The sequence below is a fragment of the Squalius cephalus genome (genome assembly GCF_949319135.1).
Source record: "Squalius cephalus genome assembly, chromosome: 18".
In the NCBI taxonomy this organism is placed as follows: domain Eukaryota; kingdom Metazoa; phylum Chordata; class Actinopteri; order Cypriniformes; family Leuciscidae; genus Squalius; species Squalius cephalus.
In genome coordinates, this window is record NC_137139.1 from 36,215,470 (window position 1) to 36,240,873 (window position 25,404).

General features: G+C 39.1%; 2 protein-coding genes across 3 annotated transcripts; one reads left to right on the forward strand and one right to left on the reverse strand.

Moving 5' to 3' along the window:
- Positions 1-1,122: 1,122 nt before the first annotated feature.
- Positions 1,123-14,557, reverse strand: LOC307145310 (uncharacterized protein). Its single transcript, XM_079848342.1, has 4 exons — positions 14,460-14,557; positions 13,977-14,226; positions 1,264-1,380; positions 1,123-1,156 (listed from the first exon to the last, which is right to left on the reverse strand). The coding sequence occupies exons 1-3, from the start codon at positions 14,477-14,479 to the stop codon at positions 1,324-1,326; spliced, it is 327 nt and encodes a 108-aa protein (XP_079704468.1). The 5' UTR covers positions 14,480-14,557; the 3' UTR covers positions 1,123-1,156; positions 1,264-1,323.
- Positions 14,558-21,350: 6,793 nt separating this feature from the next.
- LOC307145305 (uncharacterized protein) lies at positions 21,351-24,343 on the forward strand. Of its 2 annotated transcripts, XM_079848335.1 has the most exons (5): positions 21,351-21,489; positions 21,569-21,633; positions 22,156-22,203; positions 23,643-24,107; positions 24,276-24,343. In XM_079848335.1, the coding sequence occupies exons 1-5, from the start codon at positions 21,372-21,374 to the stop codon at positions 24,288-24,290; spliced, it is 711 nt and encodes a 236-aa protein (XP_079704461.1). In that variant the 5' UTR covers positions 21,351-21,371; the 3' UTR covers positions 24,291-24,343. The 2 variants fall into 2 exon arrangements, with proteins under 2 accessions (XP_079704461.1, XP_079704460.1); XM_079848334.1 differs by having other exon boundaries at positions 23,643-24,343.
- The last annotated feature ends 1,061 nt before the right edge of the window (positions 24,344-25,404 follow it).

Below are 25,404 nucleotides of genomic sequence, written 5' to 3' on the forward strand. Positions count from 1 at the left end.
CTTCAGATTTGCCTAAAACAACATTAGGATGATCAGGCCCTTCCTATCGGAGCTACACAACTCCTTCTCCAAGCTCTTGTTCTTTCCAGGCTGGACTATTGTAATGCTCTCTCCTTCCAGCATTAGTCAAACCTCTGCAACTGATCCAGATGCTGAAGCAAGAGTGTCTTTATCGAGCCGAAGAGACACACATCACTCCTCTCTTCATAAACTTGCACTGGTTTCCAACAGCCGCTCGCATCAAAATCAAGGCACTGATGTTTTCCTGCAGATCAACCACTGGCTCTGCTCTCCTATACCTAAACTCACTACTTCAGACCGATGTGTCTCCAGAAGCTTGTGTTCTGCAGGTGAACGGTGTCTTGTGGTGCATCATCCCAAAGAAACACAGAATCACTTTCACAGACCTTCACCTGGACTGTTCCTTGCTGGAGGAATGACCTGCCAAATTTTTTTAAGTCGCTTTGGAGGGTCTGCTAAATGATTAAATGTAAAATGTAATGTAAATGTCAAGTCTTTTTAATGAAAATTTTTTATCAAAATTAAGATTGTTTATGGTTTAAGCAAGAACAAATATCTACCAATGCGGCAAGAAAATTAATCTCGTTTTCCCTTCGATTTTTATGACCCCATAGGCAGATATTTGCTCTTGTTTTAAGCATAAACTCACTTCATTTTGATTAAAAAGACTTAACATCTTAAATCATTTTGCGTCTCAATTAAATGCATCTTTTTTAACTATGTTTAGATATTTGTACTTTTTACATCATCTTACTGGAAACATTTTTCATGTAGATCACTGGAATATAATCTATATTCCTATAAATGATGTGCTGCTGTCTCATATTTGCATGTTTGTGAAGCTGCACAAAGACACACTTCACTACAACTGAATGCTCCTGTGACATCACAGCAACAGTGATGCAAATAAAGCAGTTGTTTATTATACCCTTCGTTCTCCAGTCTCCAATATTCTCCATCATCAACCCAAAGACTTTCAGTTTACACTATTACTCTTCAGTTTAAGACTCAACGCCACCACTTCATGCTCACCACTTCCCTGCACATTTACTGTACCTGTTCTCCTCAGCGCTGCCGCTCCACCAACATCAGTATAAACTGTTCTGGGTTCAGTTCTATCATCCTGTCTGAGTCTCTGTAACAGATATCGCATTGCTGCTTTAGAGCTGAATTGAACTCGTTTCATAATTTGTCAGAAATAAAGAGACACAACACTCACAATAACATGATTTTGCAAATTACCTGAAAACCGCTCCTGGATTCCTGGTTACATTGTGATTTTTTCCGCATCACTAATTTAATCTAAACCGCATGTGAACTTTCATCCCTGAGGGACAGTGAGACACTCATGACGATTATCTGCATAAAACAAGTAAAGAACATATACTGTACAAATAAAAAGTTAATGTGTGAATAAAAAATTCAAATGACACCGACTCAGCTGAATGATGACACTGTTTTCTTTTAGAGCTGTTTGCTTCAGTGCATCATTTCCCTGATATCACAGTCATGCTACTGACATAATCTGTATTTTATAAAGCGCTTTATAAATAAAGGTGATTTGAATAAAAATATACTTGTGCTCTTTTCCCCACTAAACTGAAAGAACACTTTATGAAAATCCAAATAGCCCAACATCTCAAAATTAACCAGTACAGAGTAGATACACACACACACACACACACACACACACACACAAACACACACACAAACACACACACACTCTCTCTCTCTCTTTCACACACTCACACAACATTAAATAGACAACACACACTTACGGGTCAGTAAGTCGCCTTTGGTCAAGAAAGAAGGAGATGATCCATGATATCAGTCTGTCCTGATAGAGAAACACACACACACACACACACACACAATCGCACAGAAATCACAACATCGACAGGTAAGAGAGTTTAAGACAGTTACTGTTGTTTTAACTTTACACAATAGGATTGATTTAGCTGTGTTTTGTATTAAATTATGCTCGGTTGTATTATTTACTCAAAACTAAAGCTTCTTTATTGACATTGATGGATCCATGAAGAATCTTTAACCTCCATATAATCTTTTCCATTGCACTAAAGGTTCTTTATAGCAGAAAAAAGTTCTTTAGATTCTTAAAATGTTTTACACACTAAGAAAACATGAATAAAAGGCTCTTTGAGGAACCAAAAAAGGTTCTTCTGTAGGATCGCTGGGGAAAAACGAAAAAAAAACAACCTTTTGGAATCTTTATATTTAAGAGTGTACAAGAGCAAAAATAAAAAATAAAGGTAAATTAATTTTGTTTTTTACATAATAAAAATGCATTTACAGCAATAAACTGTAGAACAGCACTGCAATTCCAGATCTCTCTGTCTATGAGTTTAATTCTGAAGGGTTTAAAGCGGACACGTGCAGCATTAACTGTAAGACTGACACGCATCAGCTTTAGGAGCTTCATGTGTTTATAACTGATGCGGAAGCTAATCAGCAATGATCAAGTAGGAATGACATGATCTGAAGTTCTGGATTCTGTACGAACTTGAGCTGTTGCACTTCAGAGCAAATGAAGCTGGTTTACTGAGTCTGTTTTCTGTCTTTCCCTCAGGAATGGAGAGACTCACACTGACGTCTCTTCTGCTCTCCGGTGAGTGAGTGTGTCATGCAGCGCTTCACTAGTTCTGGTGCTCTAGTGTTGTGCGAGACGGACACTTGATGAACTTTGTGTTGTCGTGAAACAGGTCAAACTTCTGTTATTTCTATGCCGGTAAATTAAATGAAAATATTTAGAGGAGAAATGAAGAGGAGTTTGGGGCAAAAACACCAAAATAATAAAAATGCCTCCAAACTTGGAGATATGGGCACAGAAATGCCCCTGATTGAGTTCTTGTTTTTAATATTTATAGTGAGCAACATCACACGAGCAAAACAGAATATCAGAACGATTGCAAATGTGATGTTGATTTTATTAGTTCAATAAATAGTTAATATAAAGGGCTTTTAACTGTATCTTTTTTTGGTCTATTTTGCAAATAAAAATAGTTTATTTGCATCCACGGCTGCTACACGTTTTTTTTTAAGTCAAACTTAAGGATATTTAAGACTTTTTAAGCTGAAGAAATAAAAAATACTACTGTACATTAGGGGTGTGCAATATTCACAAATATATATTGTTGATAAGAACAATGAGATGATGTGTTGCTGAGTGTGTTTTTGTGCTGGTATTGTGGCTGGTTTTGGCCTGTTGTGGACAGCTGACTCACAAACACATTCATATTATTCATATTCCCTGCAGTGGTCAGTTCACAGAAGTGACAGAAATTAACTTTTTTTTATTAAGGGGCATTTTTACCTGTATAAAGGGCATTTTTCACCTAAATTTGTTAGATGTATGCATCACCTACTATGTCAAATTCTAACATTCAAATTAAATTCAATTAGAATTATAGCTGTGAGCAACAAATATATAAGGCCTTTAAGCACTTGCATAAAAAGGTATTGTTTCATTTATCAAGCATGTAATCACTTATAGATGGGAAAGACATTTACTAGCCTGGCTAACGTCAGACCTCGTCTCATTGAGACGTGGTCTGGGAACCACATGTTCATTTTCTCGTATTTGAGGCGTGGTTTACGAATGCCCAGAGACGTTTATGTCGCTACGAATGTCTATCAAATGCGCTGTACGTAGATGATCATAGCCAATCGCTTCAATTATACCAGATGACGTATGTAGAGCGGCAGAAATTCGACGAGGAAGAAGACGAAATAAACTTGCGTTCTAAACTACTTAGAACACTATCTAAGGCTGCATCGAAAGGCAACTTCGCGTCTGCTGCCATATTGGATCCATAGATATAAACAAACTGCTTCGGTGTGTCGCATAGACGTTTTCATCGTCTTGCTGCTCCCTCCCCGTTCTGTGATTGGATCCCTTTTTGAGGGGAAAATCTGGTCCATGGTGTCCAGGCTGCCTAGCAGCGTGAATAAAGTTCCTACCCAGGCTTTTACCCAGGTGTTTTTTAAAGGTTTTTAACAGTTATAGCGCCACCTATTGTCCGATCGCCATAAAAGTTTGCATGCTTCTTTAGAATCATATGGCGCATATGCACACCTAATTTTGTGAAGTTCTACGTAGAGCAGACCATTTTTCAGTCATTTAAATTTAATTTTTCATAGGAATTATATAGCATTTTTCACCTTTATAACACTTAAAGCTCCAGCTGTGGCCCGATGTCCATTAAAGTTTGCATGCTTCTTCAGAATCACGAGCCGCATGTGCTCACCTAAGCCCCTTTCACACTGCAAAGTTGTAAAGTTAGATTGTGAACGTAAATGTCAAGTGGATGTCAAATATTTAATTTTCTGTAGAATTTGAACAACTGAATTTATGGAAGAGAATTTGTAAAGCGAAATAAAATGGACTGAAAATTGCCTGTTGAATATTATAGGTTGTATTTTTATACAGAATGAACATTTTGGAAGGGATATCTGAAAGGTGAATATGGATTATTGAATTTTTAATAGTGAAAACGTGTGTGAAATATTTTGAATTGAAATATTCACAGCTGAAATATACAACCATGTTGAATTTCAGCCCATAAAAATGCAAGCAGGGTTCGGCTAATGCAATGCATATCTTCTTCAAGTAGTGCAATTCAACAAGCTTTTTTTGTTTCAAAAACATTTGTCATTATTTTACTTCCATAAATGTCTGTCATCGATCAGAAGGTGAGATGTGAGTCTTGAGATCTGTAATTCTCTCTTCTCAGCCGTGGTCAGTTTGTCTGCAGGCGCTTTGCGTCAGTATCACTTTGTGAAAGAGAGAAAGAGTTGGACGGAGGCTCAGGAACACTGCAGAGAGAAATACACAGATCTGGCCACAATCACCGACACACAAGATCAGAACGACACAGAGCAAGTCATAAGGAGTGTGAACTCTAATGCTAACCCTGTCTGGATTGGGCTGAGGAGCACAAACACATGGATATGGTCTCTGAATGACTCCACGTTCTACACAGCAAACCAGTCTCAGTACAGGAACTGGGCACCAGCATCAACACCAGCACCAGGACAACCACAAGGAGATGGAGACTGTGCTTTTATGAAGACTGATGGAAAATGGCATGATGTAAACTGTAGTTCAATGAAGCAATTCATCTGCTATAATGGTGAGTTCAGCTGTAAGATCACAACACACTGAAATGTGTTAAAAGACCATATTGAGTGTTTTCATGTCCAATAATAATAAAAAACACTTTTAGTTTTGAATGATGAACCATAATTGCATTTAGTGAATTTGTCTTTTTGTCCTTATGTTCTTGTTTCTTTGTCCTTAAATATTTTCTTGTGTTTTATTTCTCTTACATTTCACAATATTAGACAAATGTCTTTCTCTTTTAAAGCCAGCAGTAAAACATTCGTCCCTATAAATGTGACAAAGACTTGGACTGAAGCTCAGAGTTATTGTAGACAGCATCACACAGATCTGGCCAGTGTGAGGAATCATAGTGAGAATAATAAGATAAAGAACATAATACACAACCTAACTCCACCTGAATCGGCCTGGATCGGTCTGAACAGACTCTGGGTTTGGTCAGATAACAGCACCTCCACATTCACACACTGGCTAGCTGGTCAACCTGACAGTCCATCTGGAGTTGATGTCTGCACCGTGATTCATATCACAAACCACCAAGGACGATGGGCGGATGATGATTGTAAAGTATCTCATCGGTTTGTGTGTTATGACGGTAAGTAAACGCTCTCTCACACACACAATCATCTGAACAAAGGCAACTCTACATGTGAAACAGAAACTCTAATCAGAGAACGAGTGCACTACAGCTTTAACCCAACACTAATCACACATTTCAGACTGGGTTATTAATTATAGTGGATATTTCCAAACAAATCCATATGAACTGAGTGGAGTGTGAAGAGATACGATCACATTATATGACGAACAGAGTTAATTTAGGCTTTCATTCACATACAAACAGAAGCTCCAACGTGCATCACATGATGCAAAAGAACCAATCAGGTTTGTTCTAGCGTGTGCTAGACTTAAAAAAACTTAAGACACTGTCTTAACATCATGGTTATGTTTATGCAATCAGCACCAGGTTTCGTTAAAATATGAAGATAAACTAAAGTCTTATGGGTTTGGAACGACACGAGTGCAAGTAAACGATGACAGAATTTACATTTCTGGGAGGATTGTTGTTTAACTAAAAAAGGTTTAATGTTTTTGTGGTAACACTTTAGTTTAGGGTCTAATTCTCACTATAAACTAGCAGCTTATGATCATCATATTACTAGGATATTCACTGTTTATTAGCACATATTAATGCATTATTCAGCATGACCATATTCTACATCCCTTGATCCACCCAATTCCTAAACCTAACAACTACCTTTCTAACTACAACCCCAAATCAGAAAAAGTTGGGACACTGTACAAATTGTGAGTAAAAAAGGAATGGAATAATTTACAAATCTCATAAACTTATATTTTATTCACAATAGAATATAGATAACATATCAAATGTTGAAAGTGAGACATTTTGAAATGTCATGCCAAATATTGGCTCATTTTGGATTTCATGAGAGCTACACATTCCAAAAAAGTTGGGACAGGTAGCAATAAGAGGCCGGAAAAGTTAAATGTACAAATAAGGAACAGCTGGAGGACCAATTTGCAACTTATTGTCACAAATACAGCCTCTGTGGTCCCCTCCGATCACCATCAGCGGGAACCATCTCCCGAGTATTAACTCTTTTCGAACTCCATTTCCCATAATTCCCGTGCCTGGGATTGATCACCTTCACAGGTGTCACTCATTATTATGACTATTTAAGCCAGCTTCTCCTACTTCTCCTCGCGAAGTCTTGTTTTGCCGTGCTGACATTTCTGAGCGTTTTCCCGTATTCTGTCTTGTTGATTTACCTGGACTGTTTATCGTCTCAGACCCTTTTCTGCCTGCCTACCGACCTAGTGCTTCGTTTATCTGGATTATCCCTCTGTCTGCCTGCCTCCTGTCCTGATTATTACTTCTGTTCTACGATTACGAGTTACGATCTGTCTACGTCAGGGGTGGGCAAACTTTTTGGCTCAAGGGCCACACGGGGTTTTAAAATTTGACAGAGGGCCGGCCCAGTAGCAGATTATGAAACACGATCTCATGAAAGTGCGTATCTATACCACGAATTTGATTTATCGTGCCATTTATACGGCAAAAATGTTTTTGGTTTTTTTTGCGTGCATATACGCACTGTAAACCCCTTGGTTAGGATTAGGGGTGCGGAGTGCGTGCCTATTACACGCCATAAAGTGCGTATCATATGCACGCGAAAACTGCGTATCATAAGCACTACAAATACAGTTCGTGGTATTCGCACTTTCATAAGATCGGGCTGAGCAAACTCATTTGTGGCAACATCTGCACGAAATTGACTGCGGGAATGTGAGAGACGACATTCTGACAATACATTTTTTATACTAGATATCCCCCATTTGGCATGTTATGTTTTGAGGTTAATTTTGAATTAGTCAGATGTTAGATAGGCTAATTATAGCCAATACTTTTTAAATATTGTTTATCCTTATTATTATTTAATGGGCCTAACAGTAAATTAGAAACAAAACACCTGCAAGTGTAACTTACACTTAGAAGAGTAAAAATTATAGAAGGTTACGTTAATTCAACTTTATTAAAACTGCATTGGCAATCAATTTGCACTTCCAAAAGTCATACATTTGTAAAAAAAAAAAAAAAAAAAAAAACGAAATAAACGAATATACAAATTTATTTTAAGTATAATAAAATAAAACATAAAAAGCAAAGGCAGATCAGAACATTTAATGAACAAATCCGGGTTCTGTACATGGCAGACAGGAGAGCGTAGCCGAAAACCGGGCGATAAAGGTCGGTAAACGGAAACAGTCAGGATACATCCACAAATCCAGAGGAGCAAAGAAACTAAATAGCAGACAAATCAAAGGAAAAACTAAGGTGTGCAAGCGGTTACCAAAAATTTTTTTCTCTTTGAGTTTCCAAAAAAGGAAAAAACATTAACGTGCAACAAGTCTATGCGCTTAAGGCGCTGTCTGTTTGGTTTCCATGGTGACGCGTCATTGCTTGTTACGTGACACACACACCGCAGCCACAACAGCGCTAAATGAACGATGATCTGCTTTTATGTCATTTTTCCTTTTTTACATTTGTTAGCTATGGCATGAAATATCTGATATTCCGATTGTCAAATATATGCAACGCAATATATATATGTATAACGCAAAGTATTGCAAGAAAAAGGCAAAATGAACGCGATCTTAAGACAATTTTTTAAATACTCGACGGGCCGGATTAAACAGCCTAACGGGCCGTATGTGGCCCGCGGGCCGTAGTTTGCCCACCCCTGGTCTACGTTGTTGTATCCACTGTTGTTTGACCCACGCCTGTTTGACTATTCTTTTGAAGTATCTAATAAAGCTGCACATGGATTCCAATCAGCCTGAGTCTCCGTTACAGAAGACTTCGCCACACACAGATCCAGCGGCTTTCCAACAATTCTCCACAGAGCTAAGCGCTCAAGCCTCTGTCTTGGCAGTACACCAACAACAGCTCGTTCGTCTCACCTCGCTCACGGAGGACCTGGGCAAAACGCTTCAAGCCATCCACCCGTTACTAACTGAACGCGGTGTCCCTCCGCCCAGCCAGCCACCATCAGCCGCCGTTTCCACACCGCCGTTCACCGCTGCCAGTCCACGCTTGGCGTTCCCCGAGAAGTTTGACGGGTCGCCCACCAAATGTAAGGGTTTTTTACTCCAATGCAAGATGTTTGTTAAACAACAACCATTGCTATATCCCACTGAGGACAGTCGCATAGCTTTTGTTTGCTCCTTGCTCACGGGAAAGGCTTTAGATTGGGCGACCGCAGTTTGGAGTGAGGATTCTGCTACGTTTCCCTCCTTCACTGATTTTCTGCAACGCTTCAGGGAGGTGTTCGAACATCCGACAGGCGGTAAAGAGGTTGGTGAACAGTTATTAGCACTTCGACAAGGAACGAGCTCTGTCGCTGAATATGCTTTAACGTTTCGGACACTCTCTGCTCAGACTGGCTGGCAAGAATCTCCTCTTAAACTGCTGTTTCGTAAGGGATTGAATACCGATCTGCAATCCGAACTGGCATGTCGGGATGAGGATAAAACTCTTGATCAATTCATTGAGCTGGCCATACGGGTGGATAATGTAGTGAGAGTTCGACGTCCCTTCCGTCAGTTTAGTCCCACTGTTGCACAGACGTCTGAGACCGAACCCATGCAAATCGGAGTTACACAAGTTACACATCTCAGCACGGAGGAGAGAGAGAGACGCATACAGCAAAATTCGTGTCTCTATTGCGGTCTTCCGGGCCACATGAGATCCAACTGTCCCACTCGACCTCCACGCAGATCCACTATGGTGAGTAAATCTGCCATTCAATCTACTAGTTTTGAAATACCTGTGTCAGTTGAAATTAGTGGTCTAACTATCCATACTGATGCACTCATAGACTCAGGAGCTGCTGGTAATTTTATGGACCTGTCGTTTGATAAAATTCATCATATTCCTCTTGTTCCCTGTGAATCTCATGTGGCAGTGGCGGCATTAGATGGACGTCCGTTGGGTTCCGGTCAGATACAATTCATCACACAGGCCATCTCACTCACCATCGGAGTCCTGCACACAGAAACCATACGCTTCTTCATTTTCCAGTCTCCGCGCAATCCGATCATCCTGGGTCTCCCCTGGCTAGAATCACACAACCCCAGTATCTCCTGGACGGACAAACAAATTAAGCAGTGGTCAGATTTCTGCCATCAACATTGCCTGCCTCCATCAATTCAATCCACATCTCTGAAGGAACCACCAACCACACAACTCCCAGCGGTATACCGAGATTTGGCTGAAGCCTTCAGTCAGTCCAAAGCCACTCACCTACCACCTCATCGGTCCAGTGACTGTGCTATAGACCTGCTGCCAGGTACAGTTCCACCCAAGGGGAGGGTGTTTCCACTATCTCAACCCGAATCAGAGGCTATGCAGGCATATATTGATGAGGAATTAACCAAGGGGTTCATTCGTCCCTCTACTTCACCAGCATCCGCAGGATTCTTCTTCGTAAAGAAGAAGGATGGGGGTCTCCGTCCTTGCATCGACTACAGAGGTCTCAATGACATTACTGTCAAGTTCCGCTATCCGTTACCGCTGGTTCCAGCCGCCCTCGAGCAGCTCCGTAAGGCTAAAATCTTCACTAAACTTGATCTACGCAGCGCTTACAATCTAATTCGCATCCGGGAGGGTGATGAGTGGAAGACCGCCTTCTCCACGACGACTGGGCACTATGAATACCGGGTAATGCCCTTCGGCCTGGCCAACAGTCCCTCTGTCTTTCAGGCGTTAATCAACGACGTGTTCCGGGACATGCTGAATCGTTATGTCATAGTCTATATTGACGATATCCTCATTTATTCCGACTCCCTGGAGGACCATCTGAACCACGTTCGTGCTGTATTGCAGCGTCTGATCTCCCATCAGCTATACGCCAAAGCAGAGAAGTGTGAGTTTCATCAATCCACAATATCATTTCTGGGCTACATCATCAGTGCAGGCGGGATAGCTATGGATGATAAGAAGGTTCAGTCAGTCCTTAATTGGCCCCAACCAAGAACGCTTAAAGATCTGCAACACTACTAAGTCCTCACATCAACTACCTGCCGGCCTTCTTCAACCTCTGCCTATACCACAAAGACCATGGTCTCACATAGCCTTGGATTTCATTACGGATCTGCCAGTCTCCAGGGGTCACACCACCATTCTCACAGTCGTAGATCGATTCTCCAAATCCTGTCGCCTGATCCCTCTACCCAAACTACCCTCTGCTCTAGAAACTGCTGAAACCCTCTGTGAACAGGTCTTCAGGTTCTATGGTCTTCCTGAAGACATTGTATCTGACCGGGGCCCTCAATTCACCTCCCGCGTTTGGTCTGCCTTCTGCAAGATGCTAAATATAAACGTCAGTCTAACGTCTGGATACCACCCTCAGGCCAACGGCCAGACCGAACGCCTGAACCAAGAACTGATCCGCTTTCTTCGATCATACTGCCACCGCAACCAGTCTGATTGGAGCCGCTATCTGTTGTGGGCCGAGTACGCTCAAAAGTCCCTTCGCAAGCCTGCCACTAACCTCACCCCATTCCAATGCGTGCTGGGATACCAACCACCACTCTTCCCGTGGTCCGGCGAGCCCTCCAACCTACCTGCAGTTAATGCATGGATCCAACGTTGCGAAGCAACCTGGGACGCAGCTCATGTCCATCTTCAAAGAGCTGTTCGTCGAACCAAGGAACAAGCGGACCGCCATCGACGTCCCAGTCCGGTATACCAACCCGGCCAGTGGGTCTGGTTATCCACCCGTGACCTCCGCCTCAGACAACCTTGCAAGAAGCTCAGTCCCAGGTTCGTAGGTCCCTTTCAAATCACTAAACAGATCACACCAGTTTCATTCCGTCTATCTTTGCCTTCTGAATACCGTATCTCACCCACTTTTCATGTCTCTCTGCTCAAGCCCGCTGGTGGACCGAGAGGAGCGGAGATCCAGGAGGAGGCTGGTGACCAGAGGGCTCCCTCCATCATCATCAATGGCGAGGAGGTCTATCGTGTCAGAGAAATTCTGGACTCTCGTCGCCGGGGTAGAATTCTGCAATACCTCGTGGATTGGGAGGGGTATGGTCCCGAGGAACGCTCCTGGGTCGACGCTGTCGACATTCTGGACCCCTCACTCACCACTGACTTTCATAATGCTCATCCTGATCGACCTGCCCCAAGGCCCAGAGGTAGACCCCGGTGACGGTTACCTCCTCGTGTCAGGAGCCACTCGCAAGGGGGGGGGGGGGGGGGGGGGGGCTCTGTCACAAATACAGCCTCTGTGGTCCCCGCCGATCACCATCAGCGGGAACCATCTCCCGAGTATTAACTCTTTTCGAACTCCATTTCCCATAATTCCCGTGCCTGGGATTGATCACCTTCACAGGTGTCACTCATTATTATGACTATTTAAGCCAGCTTCTCCTACTTCTCCTCGCGAAGTCTTGTTTTGCCGTGCTGACATTTCTGAGCGTTTCCCCGTATTCTGTCTTGTTGATTTACCTGGACTGTTTATCGTCTCTGACCCTTTTCTGCCTGCCTACCGACCTAGTGCTTCGTTTATCTGGATTATCCCTCTGTCTGCCTGCCGCCTGTCCTGATTATTACTTCTGTTCTACGATTACGAGTTACGATCTGTCTACGTTGTTGTATCCACTGTTGTTTGACCCACGCCTGTTTGACTATTCTTTTGAAGTATCTAATAAAGCTGCACATGGATTCCAATCAGCCTGAGTCTCCGTTACACTTATTAGGTCAATTGGCAACATGATTGGGTATAAAAAGAGCCTCTCAGAGTGGCAGTGTCTCTCAGAAGTCAAGATGGGCAGAGGATCACCAATTCCCCCAATGCTGCGGCGAAAAATAGTGGAGCAATATCAGAAAGGAGTTTCTCAGAGAAAAATTGCAAAGAGTTTGAAGTTATCATCCATACTGGATGCCCGTGATCTTCGGGCCCTTAGACGGCACTGCATCACATACAGGAATGCTACTGTAATGGAAATCACAACATGGGCTCAGGAATACTTCCAGAAAACATTGTCGGTGGGTGCCATTCGCCGTTGCCGGCTAAAACTCTATAGGTCAAAAAAGAAGCCATATCTAAACAGGATCCAAAAGCGCAGGCGTTTTCTCTGGGCCAAGGCTCATTAAAAATGGACTGTGGCAAAGTGTAAAACTGTTCTGTGGTCAGACGAATCAAAATTTGAAGTTTTTTTTGGGAAACTGGGACGCCATGTTATCCAGACTAAAGAGGACAAGGACAACCCAAGTTGTTATCAGCGCTCAGTTCAGAAGCCTGCATCTCTGATGGTATGGGGTTGCATGAGGGCATGTGGCATGGGCAGCTTCACATCTGGAAAGGCACCATCAATGCTGAAAGGTATATCCAAGCTCTAGAACAACATATGCTCCCATCCAGACGTCGTCTCTTTCAGGGAAGACCTTGCATTTTCCAACATAACAATGCCAGACCACATACTGCATCAATTACAATATCATGGCTGCGTAGAAGAAGGATCCAGGTACTGAAATGGCCAGCCTGCAGTCCAGATCTTTCACCCATAGAAACATTTGGTGCATCATAAAGAGGAAGATGCGGCAAAGAAGACCTAAGACAGTTGAGCAACTAGAAGCCTGTATTAGACAAGAATGGGACAACATTCCTATTCCTAAACTTGAGCAACTTGTCTCCTCAGTCCCCAGACGTTTGCAGACTGTTATAAAAAGAAGAGGGGATGCCACACAGTGGTAAACATGGCCTTGTCCCAACTTTTTTGAGATGTGTTGATGCCATGAAATTTAAAATCAACTTATTTTTCCCTTAAAATGATACATTTTCTCAGTTTAAACATTTGATATGTCATCTATGTTGTATTCTGAATAAAATATTGAAATTTGAAACTTCCACATCATTGCATTCTGTTTTTATTCACAATTTTAGGCTTTTATGTGATTTAATGTTTTTGCTGTACTGGTTTGATTGTTTAATGTCTTTTTTTATGAATTTTGTAAGGTGTCCTTGAGTGCCATGAAAGGCGCCTTTAAATAAAATGTATTATTATTATTATTATTAATTTGTACAGTGTCCCAACTTTTTCTGATTTGGGGTTGTATTAATAAGCAGTAAATATGAGTATATATAAGCAAAAGTTGCAGTTAATAGTTAGTGAATAGTGATTGTTTTTGTTTCTTTTGTTTGTTTGTGTTCCAGATAAACTGGTTCTGATCAGACAGAATCTGACGTGGACAGGAGCTCTGAGATACTGCAGAGATAAAGACATGGACCTGGTGTCGGTGGACTCTGAGGAGATCCAGCTTCGGGTGAAGAGCGTGACCTCGATGGCCTCCACCGCTCACGTGTGGCTGGGTCTCCGTCACTCCCGCGTCCTCGGCCTCTGGTTCTGGGTCAACGGTCAGACCCTGTGCTATGAGCAGTGGGCTCCGGGTCACGGCACCGGGGAGGAGGACTGCATTACGACAGTGAGATCCGGAGCCATTCACACCAGCAGCCAGCGCTGGATCAGCCTTCGTGAAACTGAGACAAACAACTTCATCTGCACCAAGTGAGAGATTCGAGTAACGGTTTATGAAGATTCAATCAAGCCAAATTAACTTCATTTAAAGTCTATATAACCTTCACTTTTCTGAGATCAATATATATATATATCATTTAGAACATATTATTTCGGAATTAACACTTACATTTACTTTTGTGGCAAGTTTTATCATTATAATAATATATGATACATGCACACTGAGTTTACTTACAATCCAACTTTCTTCATCATTATGGATTATTTCCAACAGATCTGAAAAGTGCACAGGTGACAATGTGAGAAAGTGCAAAAATCATATTTATCATATTTTCCCCCATTCCAAAATCATATTTTGCCTAAAGACAACATTTAAACAGTTACAATTAAGCACATTTAAAAATATAATTTTAATTATTGTTATGCAAAAATGTTGTAGAGTACCCTATAACTGTAAATTTAGTACTTTACAATGAAATCAAAGAGATAATCTGAAAAATAACGTCATTAATGGTGATTTTCTTTTTTTTGTGGGCTTGATATACAATGCTGCAAACTCCATTTAAAATTATTGCAAAAATAAACATATGCAACTCATTGGAAATAAATTCTGTATTTCAGCCTCTGCTTTAGTTTGTTTACTATGTTGACGGAAAAAGTGATGGAATTTTAAACAAGATCAATGTGACGATCTTATATTGATTGAAAGATGTCATGGAATATTTATACTTCTAAAGAACATCAGCATAAGCATTTAAATCAACTGGGGAAGGTTAAAATGTTATTAAAATATTGTCCTTAGATACTTTTTTGTTTTTTGACAAATTAAAGGAGTCATGACATGAGAAATCAAATTTGCCTCGGTCTTTTGACATATAAGAGGTCTTTGTACCATTAAAACATCCTGCATTTGTTTAATAAAGCTCAAAAAATGGCCTGTTTTTATGGTGGGTGACTTTAGTAAATGATTTTATAATGCTTATGGATTATTTGGATAATGTTTTCAATAGCAAGTGTGTGTTGATGTGTTTCCTATGCAGTGACATTAGCCAATCATAACAGTGGGCGTTTACCGAAGCCTTGAAGGAGCCTTTAAACCTGATCATTTCAGACAGAGGGTTGAAAATAATTAGTATAAGTGAACCTCAAGGAACATACTAAAATATATACAATATGTCATGACCTCTTTAAAGGACCTACAAATATATATGCAATGGTGCCAAACATTTTTTTGAATTATATATACAAATACCAAAACAAGTGGCATTTATTTTAAAGAAATGTAGCACAAACACAATCAAAAAAAGATTGTAATATGAAACAACCGGAAAAAAAACCCCGTCTTGGACAATTTCTGGTTGGAAAACTTGAAGCAATGTGTGAACTTGAGGAACACTGACTTCACAGATCCACTAAAATTAAGGATAATATTCACAGTGACTCAGAGAAGTGCTAGTTTTGCTCGAGCATCACTTGAACACAGATGCCACTTGTTTTGAAAGATATTTAGATATTTTAAGTGTCTGAATACTGTACTTCCTTTCTATTTATAATTATCCATCAACTAACCATTCATTTGGGCTGTATAATTACCCTTATAAACATCTGTATGTAAATATATTTCTGAATATCAGGGGATTTCTGTGGTGGTTTTTAGTCTGTTCTCCTTTCTGAGAAAATAAAGCTTTGGAAGAAGCTTAATTTGACATTGATGTATTTGTCTGACTGTCATCTCGTGAATCTGATGTTTTATCTTTCCCAGATTACAAATATGAGAATTGTTTTTTTTACACAAATTTTACCCATGATGCAAAAATCTTTTTTTTTTTTGTATTAAAAACAGTTACTTTTTTTTAGCATTGAGACATTATTTTCATTACAATTAAGCACATTCACTCCTTAAGGTGAGACACGGCAGGCAAAAACATTGTTTGTTTTTTTTTTACTGGTCAATTTTTAGATTTTTGGATATTTGTCTTCAATATCATGTCTTCTTTCAGACTTGTGATGAAAAAAAGTCAGAAATACACATTTAGGTCTTTATTTTACTACACTGTGTCTGTTTGCGTCTGTAGATTTCTCATAAACTCAACAAAAGTTGGCGTTGTAAATCATCCCGCTGCTCCCTGTCATCACACACACCGCTGGAAAGCTCTCTCTCCTGTACAATGCTGTCGGATCCAAATATGGTCATTTCCTTTTCATCAGCAGCCAATCAAATGCGCAATCTCATTGGCTGATGATAAATCTTTAAAGCTAGTTTTCTCAAAATGACTTTTCTCTCCGAAATCTCCACTCCAGTAGCACCTATACACACTAAAAAGACTTCCAGTCTTGTACCTAGTTATATTATGAAGACATTTACAGAGGGATTTGTAAATATATTATTCCTAGCCTGATTTATATAACATTTTATTCCAAAAAACATGGCGAAAATCATTTTTTTAAGGCTATTGACAGTATATTCTGATTTACAGGATAACAAAAGTAGATATCCATAAATCCCTCTGTATTTTTTTTCCCATCTAATATGTGAACACAATGAAAAAATAATTTTTAACCCTTTATCCAATACTCAGATTTTGTTTTTTAAAATATATGCAAATTAGTGCATATTTAATTAGATGCCTAATTTGCATATTTAAACATTAAATTACAGAAAACTTGTAATACATTTTTTCTCATCTTAATGAAGGTAATCAACTGGGAAAGTTTCATGGTGATATCTGCTAGTTAAAAAATTACCCTATTCACCTGTAGTGTCTCGCCTTAACCCTCTGGGGTCTGAGGTGTTTTCTGGGCCTTGGAGGTGTTCTGACATGCTCTGACATTTGTGCTTATTTCTGTTACTTGTGACATTTTCATGGCTAAAGTCTAATTACACTGTATTCAGCACAAACTCTGCTACAATAATATATCAGCAGCTTGTATGTAAAAGTTTGTAGTTTTGAGATAATGACATTTATGCGTGGTTTGTGAAAATACAAAAAAAAAATCTCACTGAAATAAGGTCATGAAACCCATACTGATGATTTCTTCACAAGACTTTTGAAAATTGTATCACGTAGCCTAGAATATTTGCTCCAAAACTATGTGAAAATCACCCTGACTGCTCATTCAGATAAGACAATATATTGATTTAAAAATTTTACGACGTGTTTTGTGTGAAAAAGCTTTATGCGGGAGCTCATTAATATGTAAGCTTTTCACACCTGAGAAAGACAAAGACACTCCCTAATGGCCCTATTAGGAGCTATCAGGCCCTATCATTCTGAGCAACCTTGCACAAAGAATGAGGAGATTTAAAAAAGAATGGCTTTTAGATTTTTTTGCTTTTTTGGATTTATTTACAACACAACATAATCCAAAGATACAAAACAAATGACAAAAAAGCACTCATTGAAAACAATTATCCAAAGACAGAGACCTTTGTGCCATTCCTAAAAACATTGTACATACCTTTCATTTCCAAGGTGTTTGATTTTCACTTTACCATGTTCATGTACAAACTCATGTGAATGTTGAAGTTAGCAGGAGTGGCATCTGGGCCCTGAAAGAAAAAAAAAAAAAAAAAGTGAACATACTGATATCAAGAGAAACTATAGGCCTGCACGATTTTGGGAATAAATTTTAGATTTTTCTGGTTAAAATTGCTTTTTAAAATTCACAGAATACACACATACACACACACATAAATGTTTCCAACAATATATAATATAATGAACACCAGGTTTGTTGTGCCTTGTAGGCATAGGCTATGCGCAGTGCTGCATAAAATAATAATAACAATAACCATATCAGCCTATAAATCTTCCAAAATATTTCAGTAACAACTAAGCTAGAGAAAAATATATTGATTATCATGTTACTTCAAATGTTTCCATTCGTTATGATGATATAAAATGAGATAATAGTAAAAACATGAAGCCGTTTGGTGCTTTTCAAACGCGATCGCGATCCAAATATGATACATTCAAACGCGATCGCGCTCAAATATAAAACATTATGGTTACCATATACATATCTATCTACATTTGAGCAGATATCCACAAACACAGTAACAGTAAACCCGCCGGGTCTAAATATTATAATATTCACCATATATCTAGCAACAGTTCAACTGCAATGTGAAATTTATGCAACAATAACAAACTAATATGTAAGAATTTCTTACCTTACATCTTTCTTGTCTTCAAATCGCGTTCTTCTTCTTCTGAGGTAATTCCAATGTAAGCTCACGGCGCGTCTTTCAAACTCGGCGAAAAGCAGAGACTTATTAAGTGTTTTGGTGTTTTGTTGTTGAGGTAACGAGCGCGTTAGCGTTCCATGTGGAGATTTGCATGTGAATCTCTTTTGCGCGAGTGGGCGTGGCCAAATTAACTGTAATGAGCAAGCGTTTGAGAAGCTGGACATCTTGTTGGTTTTATACAAATTACTTAAACAGAGAATATTTGTTTTCAGTTTGAATCCGATCATTTAAAAGTACACACTTAAATGTTTATAAAGGTATATGACTCATAAATGTGTGACAAGTATTCGCTGAGTTTTGTTTCAGTTTATAGACGTGCTCAAGAAAAAAAAAAGTTCACCGCGACGGAGAGGCAGAACGCACACCCTGTTTATTTTCTTTATTTTACAAAAGCACAATGTTTTGATTTGATTGTAAGTGGATACATACAAAAGTAAAAATATCACAGATTCTTTTTTTATATTTCTTTTTTCTGTATGACCATAAATGATGGAGTAATTTAAGTTTATAGTGCTACAATGTGAAGAAAATACGGCAAAACGCGCCGGCGCGTTTGCCGACCTCAGAGGGTTAAATTCTCAATATTGTAATATTGAGTTTATTGTTAAGTAAAAAAGTTGTAGAGTAGTCAACAATTATGGCAGAATTAGTATTCACAGTGACAATCGTAGTCTTTAGACTGGATCATTTTCATCTATATATATTCCATTTTTTCTACTCAAAGTGAAGAGAGTTTAGGGTTGAGAATCCTGAAAATAACTTAATGGTGATAAAACACAGGCTTCAGTTTCAAATCTTTTTTCTTTTGTCTTTTTTCCTGAACAAAACATGTGTCTGTACAAAACTCGACTGTTCATTATCCACATAAGTGTTTCAGATGCAAATGAAGGTCACGGCACATTTTAACGGTTTCCTGTGGCGTGTTTTGGCGCGTTCTCCCGCCACATTACGTCAACATCATCAGTGCAGAGTTCACGAGGCGCGCGTTCACGACGTCTGGAAATGTGAGTGTGATGGAGAAATATCTGCACTTCACCAGATCAGAAGCGCCCACACTTCCTGAAGATCTCACTTTCAAATAAATCTGCCCAATAAAGTCTGATTCAAAAATACTGTGATTGTTTCACAGGGGAAATTAAAATGTCTATATTAAACATCTTTGTAATTAAAATTCATATCTGTGTCCTGAAACAAGCTAAATTTACACAAGAAAAAAGGTCATGAGCATATCTATTTCATCTGTGGCTGGAGACTCACAAAACTCTCTCACTCACACACACACACACACACACACTCACACACACTCACACACACTCACACACACACACACACACACACACACACACACACACACACACACACACACACACACACACACACACACACACTCTTGTACATCTGTCTTTATGAGGACATTCATTGACACAATGTAATCTCTAGCCGCTTACCCTAACCTTACCCATCACAACTAAGTGCCTATCCCGACCCCTGACCCTAAACCTCATTATAACCTTATCCCTAAAACCAAGTCTTGACTCAAACAGGCCTTTAAAGGCTCTCAGAGACTGAGGACCGGCCAAAATGTCCTCACTTTACTCTCTTTGTCCTCACTCCAGTGGTCTAAAACTCAGACTGGTCCTCACAAAGATAGCTATACAAGTACACACACACACACACTCACTCACTCACAAACACTCACTCACACACACTCACAATAACTCTTACACACACACACACACACACACACACACACACACACACACAGTCACTCACTCACTCGCTCACACACACACACTCACTCGCTCACACACACTTACTCACTCACAAACACTCACTCACTCACTCACTCGCTCACACACACACACTCACTCGCTCACACACACTTACTCACTCACAAACACTCACTCACTCACTCACTCACTCACAAACACACACATGCATTCACTCACTCACTCACTCACTCACACACACACACACACACACACTAACACATACACAAACACACACGCACTCACTCACACACACAAACCCAGTCACAAACTCACACACACACACACACACACAGTCACTCACTCACTCGCTCACACACACACACACTCACTCGCTCACACACACTTACTCACTCACAAACACTCACTCACTCACTCACAAACACACACATGCATTCACTCACTCACTCACACACACACACACACACACACACACACACACACACACACACACTAACACATACACAAACACACACGCACTCACACACACAAACCCAGTCACAAACTCACACACACACACACACACACACACACACAGAGACAGTCACTCACTCTCACACACACAGAGACAGTCACTCACTCACAGACACACACTCACTCTCACTCACACACTGGACAGGATGACATCTAGTGGAGAAGACTAGTAATAAGATTAATTATTGATACTCAGATTTTATGTTAAATTTTTGCGGAAATACATATGGAAAAAATATTAATTCGTGGCTTTTGAGAATTGATATTGAATCGACCACATAAAAAATTTTTTTTTTTAAAATCGAAAAATCTATTTTTTTTGCCCAGCCCTAATTTTTACTTTTTTTTTTTTTTTTTTTACTTTTTTTTACTGTATCTTTGTGTTGTTTTTACCAACAAGGCCATCCCCAAAAGAAGCGTTCGTCAGGTTTAGCTCACTTCTGGGTACAAATATTTCCCCAAAACATGTTTAACTAGGTACAAAGACACACACACACACACACACACACACACACACTCGTGTCATGTCTCCCATTTCAAAGCCAGTGGTGACGCTCACTGCTACACAATTAGATCTTTATAGCGGCTCGGTTATTTTCATTAAATCACGCAGTGTCTGGCCCGACGGCCCCCGCGCTCTCCTGATTGGTTCAGCATGTCGGGACGCTCGTTTAAATACGGTGTGTGTTTGAGGAGATCCGTAGAGAAACTTCAGCTCACAATCTTCTGTGTTTCACTAACTTATCGCTTCGACTTCACGAGTTCGATCACAGGTAAGACTGAATCTCCTGATTTACTGGGTTTTTCCTGCAAATGAAGACTCATCATTAATTGCTTTCATTGTTCGTACAGTGACTTTAAGAATGAAGATCGCTTTTTTGGTTTTGTGTCTTCTGGTCTTCGGACACGCGCTGCCTGTAAGTGTATTTATGTAATTATTTGCTGTTTAAAGTCTAATATCAGAAATATTTTATCATCAGTTTATCATCTTATTTATTTATCTTATTTAGTTTATATATTTTAGCATCACAAAAACTGTCAAGGAATGCTCAGGTCATATTTCACATGAAAAACCAAAAGAAAATAAATAACAGAATACACTCAATAGTGTAATGTGTGAAAAAATAAATAAATAAATAAATTATGGTAGAATTTGTTGTATTTTACACTAAAAATCATTGTCTCTGGAAAGGATTATTTACATAGATATTTATGTTGTCCACTCGCAGTAAATATAATTTAGAGTTAATAACCTAGAAAAATAATTCAATAAAAGTGGTAAAACATATTTTATATGTTGACAGATATGAAACATGACATATTTTTGTGTGAGATTCCCCCCATACATTCGTCTCTACTTTTACATTATTGATATTTGAGGGGGAAATCTCAGCATGTGTTGCTAAATAAACTATTTTTCTCATTATACAACTAATTAGATGCAGCGACGAAGAGTAACGCGATCAGAGAGTTCAGAAGACAACGGGGTATGAAACAAACATGAGGACATGAAAACATATGTATTTGAAATGTATATAAATTTTGTTTTACAGTTTTAACAAACTAATAAACTTAAAGTGATGCATATTTTTCAGTCATACATAAATAAAACTGTTCAGATTTCTGTAATAGTATTAACAAACTGAATGTGTTTTAAATGCACAATAACCAGCTTTATATGTTCATCATCGATAAATCCAGTTTGTTTCAGTATCAGACATTTTGAACTAATTGAATATTGCTTGTTTCACAGCTAGTCATATTTTAACTGTTTCTTCTTTTAAACAGAATAAATTTAATTGAACAGGTTTATGCTGATTTGAAAGAATTTAAATAAAAGCATTTTGAAAATACAATAATTTTTAGATTTTTTTTTTAATTAATGATTTTGATTAATTAAATCAAATCGATTCAAATAAACTATGCCGTTTTTTGAGTGCAGAAATCTGACCTCTTTTATAGGCGGATCTTTTGTGACGTCATTGTTTATGTTTGTCGCGTTGCATCATGGGAATCGTGTGGCAAGAAACACCGCTAGATACCTGTAATTTGATTGTTTTGCACATTTGGAGGAGGATTTAGAGAAGAGGATGGTTCCGTCTTGCTGTGGTCGATTGTACGGCTTGTTGGGGGCCTGATAAAAAGTTTTTTTGAATTCCCTCCGAAAAGGATCGCGAAAAACGAAAGAAATGAACCTGGACGCTCCGAAAAAAGCCTGGATTCTTGCAGCTAAGTTACTGATCGAGTTTGTGAGGCTCATTTTGTTCATGGTAAGTCTTCGTGACTATGTATTTATAGAAGATTTAATAAAAAAAAATTTTTTTAAATGAGTCAAATCAACCGAGTCATATTTCTTTCGGTTTGGCAGAAAAGATCGGCCCAACTTTTCGAGAAACAAAATAATCATAGGCCTCCAGACTTTTGAAAGCCTTTAATCTTTCATGAGTGAAGGGTCCAGGGGTTTCTATTAAATAAGAATAAATGTCTCTGGTGGCCAAGACACGGGCGAGTCGGACCAACGTTTTTTGTCATCCCAGATCTCATATGGGCTTTGCCTTTGAATAACTTCGATTTTGTCATCAATACAAATTTTGAGCTTCTCTCCAAACCTCCTCCGGTCTTCAGATGTTAAAGTGCTTATATATTGTGGATTTCGCCCGCTAACTCTCTTGAAAGTGCTCGTCGCGTCTTTACAGCCCGCCATACGGTTTGTTTTGTTGCCACACAACCACTCGCGCATGCGTACAAAGATGTCAACAAAGATCCTCCTATTGATGTATGACTGACAAATATGAATCACATTAAGTTTAATTAGTTTATGTTAAACTGTGTAATCCAAATGAATGGAAATTCTATTAGCAAATCAAACACATAAATCATAAATTTAGATTTTTTTTTTTTAATCTGAGTTTCTGATGGTTTTCAGAGCGACTCCGAGGGAAACAGCAACGAAGAGAAGAAAGCAGAGGATGAAGAGGATGGAGGAAATGAGGAAGAGGAAGGAGGAGAAGAAGATGAGGAAGAAGGAAATGAGGATGAAGGAGGAGACGAAGATGAGGAAGAGGAAGAAGAAGATGATGAGGATGAAGAGGAAGGAGAAGATGAAGGAGGAAATGGAGAGGGGGAAGAAGGAGTGAAAGAAAACGAGGAAGAGGGAGAAGAGGAGGGAGGCACGGAAAATGAGGAAAATAAAGCGAAGAAATATGAAGATGATGAGGAAGAGGGAGATGGAGAGAGCGAGGATGAAGACCAAAAGAAAGGAGACAATGAGGAAGAGGAAGATTGCAGTGAGGAAGGAGAGTGTGAGGAAAGTGACGGTGGTGATGAAGAGAGTGAAGACGAGGCCAACGGAGATGAAGAACTAGCGACTGGGAAGATTTCATCGACAGACGTCAGTCACTCGTGCAATGATTTCATACAGGAATATTCTGGCTCATTTTCATCTGAATGTCTGTGCTGATTCAGCTGAAAATAACTGAAATATTACTGTAACAATATTACAATAACACTAACATAGCGCTGCAACCTCAAAATCGAATCCCTCTCGTCTCTCCCACAGGATATGACATCATGATGGGCGGAGCTCTCACAGGAAGACATCGTGAACGACACGGCCATCGTAAAGAAGATCTTGATCGCTGATCCTGGAGTCAAAGAAGAAAATTATTGCAATTTCATATTCAACTCGTATGTAAATACAGACTGTAAGAAATAATTCGTACTCACCTCATAAATCTGATGAATCACATCAGAAAAAAAAAACCACATTAAAGTGGAAATAACTAAAATGTCAAGTGTAAATAAACTACAATTTATTTTAAAATATATTACAGATTACCATGTCTAAACTTAAATTATAATATAATATTCACTTCTTTTTTTTTCCCATTACTTTCAATGTAATCTATTTTTCGCATATGCCGTTTTAATAGGCCTTAACGTTATAGTCAGGGAATATGTCATATTAATTTTTATGCAGATGAAAATCACACAGCACAATGGTCTAATATCACATTTCATTTTCAAAACTCACAACTTTCAAAGCTGTTTTATAGACATTTTGTCTAATTAAAGTTTAGCTCAACAATTACCGCGTTGAACAAACTGAACTTTTCCCTCACACTCGTTTTCATTCCTGTCAGAAATTAAACACGGCACTACAGTGATATTCTAACGGCTATTTCATAATAATGTTCTTTATCCAAAACGTCATTGATTTAGGATCAAATTAGGCATTATTTGATTATATAAAAGTACTAGTTTAATTAAGCCTGAAGCAAATATTTCTTACCTCAGAAACAGATCTCCTTGCGTGCTCGAGGCGCTGTTTGCGCATGCGCCTTGTGCGCCCGTTGTAACGGTTTCTTTTTAAATGTAAATAAAAACGTTTCATCAGACTGTCCTTGTTTTGTGTTTATTCTGACTAAAATACGCTGATTACTTTAGGAATTTACAGCTAAACTTCTTTCAGAGTTGCAGTGGTCTGTTCGTTTGGGTAAAACCAGCAAATGGCTGTTATTATCCATATATCCATAATATGCAGTTTATTCCTCTGATCATGATGTTGTAGATGTTTGAAAAATCTATAAAACTAGTATTTGAGCCACAAAGACAAATATTAAAGCTCACGACACCATTACCCTGAATGTTTTAACGGCTGTTACATGACAAATTACGTTTATTTAGAT

Excerpts from the sequence above, each read along its gene's own strand:
- LOC307145310 (XM_079848342.1), bottom strand. The coding sequence starts at position 14,479 with ATGATGAAGAAAGTTGGATT. Across the intron at positions 14,227-14,459 it reads ATGATGAAGAAAGTTGGATT|TTTCACGAAGGCTGATCCAG; the intron begins GTAAGTAAACTC and ends TGTTTGTCTCAG. Across the intron at positions 1,381-13,976 it reads TCAGAGTCCACCGACACCAG|ATAATCGTCATGAGTGTCTC; the intron begins GTCCATGTCTTT and ends TGTTTTATGCAG.
- LOC307145305 (XM_079848334.1), top strand. The coding sequence starts at position 21,372 with ATGTCGGGACGCTCGTTTAAATACGGTGTGTGTTTGAGGAGATCCGTA. Across the intron at positions 21,490-21,568 it reads CTTCACGAGTTCGATCACAG|TGACTTTAAGAATGAAGATC; the intron begins GTAAGACTGAAT and ends TTGTTCGTACAG. Across the intron at positions 22,204-23,642 it reads AGAGTTCAGAAGACAACGGG|AGCGACTCCGAGGGAAACAG; the intron begins GTATGAAACAAA and ends GATGGTTTTCAG.